We start from the raw sequence: 4,005 nt of genomic DNA on the forward strand, positions 1-4,005 counted from the left end.
AAATTAAAAAATGCGCTAATCCATATTATTTCTCAACTTTCGGGAGAATAATTCTGACTACCAGGATTTACACTAAAGGAGATCTTATGGGGCACCCTTTTCTAGGCCTTTTTCTAAAAGAACCAGATGGAGCTACATAACATTCTTCTAATGGCTTTGGAGTGCTCCAATTTTTCTGTTTAATACATCTTATGGTCTTCTCTTCTTTACTTGCCCAATCTACCTGTACCAGGAAGAAAGAATGCTTTACGAGTTAATTTTCCCTTAAAATAATAAAAACTGTTTATAGATAATAAAGCAGTTCCTCCAAAAGCACTTACTTTGCATTCTACCGAACAGAATTTGACCGATGACGACAAATTTGACCATCCACATATTTCACACTTCCTGCCGATCACTTTTGGATTATGTTTCTCGTTGCTTTGCCTTTGAGATATGTAAACAATTCTTTGCCCATTGATTGAGTATGTCTGGATATCAGACACATCCAACAATTTTTTTATCATCAAAACTGTGGTTGCTGTTTGACGTGAAGCTTTACACACCTGAGATTAAATAAGTTAACAAAATCACTATTAGTACTGGCAGTCACTGCTAAGCAAAGAGAAGAAAAAACAAGAACTTACTCGCAACACATTGTGGTCATCGTGTGTGTGGGTGTTATTTTTACAATCTTCACAGAAGGGTAAGCCCTTGCACTCGCAGCAGAAGTTGGTAGTGAATTTTGGGCTGCATTGACAGGGCACATAAAATTTGGCTTGTATAAAATCCTGTAACCATGACAGATCGCCTTCCTGTGCTTCCATGATTGTCTACAATATTGAGTAAATACCTTGAACAAAATCTCTCTCTTTCGATTCAATTGCTTGCTTTCTGTAGTTCAGGCTCTTTAATCTTATCGTATTGATATCGTTAGTTTTATATTATAACAGGATTTCTTATCCGCAAGGGTCACGGAGTCCTAGTTATTATATTCTGATAATTTGTTGAAGCAGCCAAATTTTGTGTAGAATAGGAGGAAATAAAAAGGAGAAAACCTTGTCAAAATAAGAATAATAAGAAAAAGCTGATGTGGATTGTGCCACAAGAATTTTTTTTCTTTTATTTTCTTTTCTCATAAAAAAAAAATAAAAAAATCAGTTATCACTCAGGTATCAAAGTCCTATCAGAACTTTCAGCAAACACCTTCCGGGCATTTACAATCAACCCGGCTTAACATTATTACATGCGTATTACGCAAACTTGAAAGACCCAATTCCCAGTATGGCACAAAGAACATGGACAACTGGAGCAACCCACTACACTAATTCGGCAGCACAAGCTCTGAGAACCAATGGCAGAGTAAAACTATTAGGAGAAAGACCCAAATTTATCATTTGACCATACAAAGAAATATCCATTTCCTGGGTCGGTGGTTGTCACTCTTTGAATAGCCCCTTATCAATGTGTAGTAAATAATTATTTGGTCGAACGCATACTGTTGTTGATGATTTGGGCATGGAGATGAAGATGCTCTGGGTGATAAGATAAGATAACGGAGGGTTTTGGGAGTTAGAAAATTGAAATTGCGTAGAGAGCTAACAACAAGAGAGGGTGTATTTAACGCGGGAACCAACGGTCCAATTTCCGAAGAGGTAAAAGCATTTGACCAACTTTTTGAACACTTTTATTAGTTGTTGCGATGTGGCATAATATCACCGATACATAATTCTTCCCTACCCAAATATCATTGGTAAGTTATAACATTTGTCTGATAATGTGGGTAGGAATAGTAAAATTATCCGAAATATGTCCGTAAAAAGCTTTCAGCTGTAGGTAATTTTATAGGTTGCGGATGGATTTTTTATAGTGAAAAAAAATTGCATGAGTATTTGCCAATCTGCATTCTTTTTTCTTTTTTTTCAAAAACAGATTTTTATTTTTATTTCAATCATAAAATTACATTAAAAAAATGTTTATAAATATATTTAATGTAAAGTTATCACTCGTGACCTAAACTTAACCTAACCTAACTCATTGAAGCCGCATGTATTGCTCTTTTTAAAGAGTGTGTCTATGTGTGTATGTAAAGATCGATACAATAAGCTTTTAATAAGTAGAAATTTTGTAATTTTCAAGTTTAATATTATTAATATTTTTATTTTTATTTGAATTTTTTTTTTGTTTTGCTTTAATGAGTTGAATTTAATGATTGCTTGCTAAAGTTGGCTTCTTATTAGTTTAATTAATTGTTAATGGTAGTTGTCCAAAATTCACTTGTTAATATTGTTCACAATACTTGTATATTGATTTAAAGATGGAGCAAGATATTGATCATAGTGATGATGATCTGCATACAACATAAATGTTTTTGTTAGATTGATATATTTTGCATATTTATTTTAATGTTGAAACTTTAATTATTCATTTACATTGATAAAATATAGAACCAAGTATTTTATGCGGATTTTTTAGGGTTGAATTATATCATTTATATTTTTATGTATCATTAAAAGTATATTTTAATATTTGTGATTTTAAATATGGAACTCACAAAAAACCCATTGCGAAGTGTGGGTAAGTTTGGTAATTATTAAAATCTGGAACAACTAATTTCTTTAAAAAATAAAAACTTGCTAGGTAGGTTTAATAATTCAAATTTTCCGCAGGTGCGGGTTCAATAATGACAAACACGCAATGGCTGATATGCATTGTCATTCCTCTATTTGGGTGTCATCTAGCTAGTTGAGATGGAAAAATCCTCTTATATTCAAAATAAGAGATTTAAGGTTTTAATTCTATTTATGTGAGTAGGAAAGAGATTGAATTGCCATTTGATTATAAAAAATAGCATTTATAAAAAGGGAGTTATTTGCACTCTAAACAAAAAAGGAGGAGAAGACTACATTTTTTTTTTCTCTTTTTAATCAAAGAATAAAAATTTGTTCAAAATCTATTATGATTTCCCCATTGTTTTACTAAATATTGTTTTAAGAGATTGGAAATAAATTTTTTAGGATTTATTGCAAGAGGATTACATATTGAATAGTGAGTGTATTATATGAATATTGAGAGTAATTATATTATTTTATTTTATAAGAGAGAGTCCTTATTAGTAATTCATATGATAGGTATTTTTGTAATAAAAATAATTTATTAAAATAAATGTTCAAATAAATTTTAAAGGGCATAATAGTCTCACCGTTACAAAAATTATAATCTTATTATGGAGAGATAACCACTTTCTCCCCAACTAAAATCACTATAAAGTATAAACCATTTACCCCATAATTCTCGTATTTTTGTATTACCAAATTCTCCCCTTCACCTAAAAAAATGAAAAAAAATCTAATTTTTTTAAATTCTTTTACAAATTTACCCTTGGATACAATATTGACGTGATAGTTTATTAATCCTTAACGAAACTTAATTTTAAATGCTTATTTTGTATGACACGATGAAGTGGTTAAAATAAAATAAAAACCAATTAATTGATAGATTAAACTAAAAATAATTTGAAATATAAATAAGTGCACATGTAATAAAAAATTCATAACCCAATTAACAAATGGAATAAAATGATGTTAATTTTATTGCAAAGCTTTCATAGTTTATCACATAAATGGCCAAAATTGCAGTTCTATAAATAATATCCAAAAATCTATTTGGTGAACTTATTTTGGTGGTAGGTATGATTTAATTTTTTATTTTTCATGATAACACATAAAAAGATGTTTTCTTTTACATTGAGAAAATATTTTTTCAATTACACTCTTTTAAATAGTGAAACTTATTTGTTTGAAGGGTAATATTCTCAATTAGTTCTTGTACTTATTTAATGAGTTTTCTCAATGAAAAATTTACTTTCGCATAAAAAACAAAAAACAAAAAAGTGATTCCGCAACAGCTAATAGGGGCATTACAAAAATACTAGCAGTAGCTTCCCCCCACGGGGATTTTTTTTTTCTTTCAACTAAGAAGTTTGCCGTCATGATTTATCACTTGTTATTATTTAAGCAATTGTTC

The 4,005-nt window shown here is 30.0% G+C and overlaps 1 protein-coding gene across 1 annotated transcript; it reads right to left on the bottom strand.

Moving 5' to 3' along the window:
* Window positions 1–968, bottom strand: LOC112096844. The gene is made up of 3 exons (XM_024180935.1): window positions 627–968; window positions 321–545; window positions 1–223 (listed from the first exon to the last, which is right to left on the bottom strand). The coding sequence occupies exons 1-3, from the start codon at window positions 804–806 to the stop codon at window positions 68–70; spliced, it is 561 nt and encodes a 186-aa protein (XP_024036703.1). The 5' UTR covers window positions 807–968; the 3' UTR covers window positions 1–67.
* Between the last annotated feature and the right edge of the window lie 3,037 nt (window positions 969–4,005).

Source organism: Citrus clementina, unplaced genomic scaffold, assembly GCF_000493195.1.
Source record: "Citrus clementina cultivar Clemenules unplaced genomic scaffold, Citrus_clementina_v1.0 scaffold_7, whole genome shotgun sequence".
NCBI classification, from domain to species: domain Eukaryota; kingdom Viridiplantae; phylum Streptophyta; class Magnoliopsida; order Sapindales; family Rutaceae; genus Citrus; species Citrus x clementina.

Excerpts from the sequence above, each read along its gene's own strand:
- LOC112096844 (XM_024180935.1), bottom strand. The coding sequence starts at position 806 with ATGGAAGCACAGGAAGGCGATCTGTCATGGTTACAGGATTTTATACAA. Across the intron at positions 546-626 it reads ATGACCACAATGTGTTGCGA|GTGTGTAAAGCTTCACGTCA; the intron begins GTAAGTTCTTGT and ends ATTTAATCTCAG. Across the intron at positions 224-320 it reads TCTGTTCGGTAGAATGCAAA|GTAGATTGGGCAAGTAAAGA; the intron begins GTAAGTGCTTTT and ends TTCCTGGTACAG.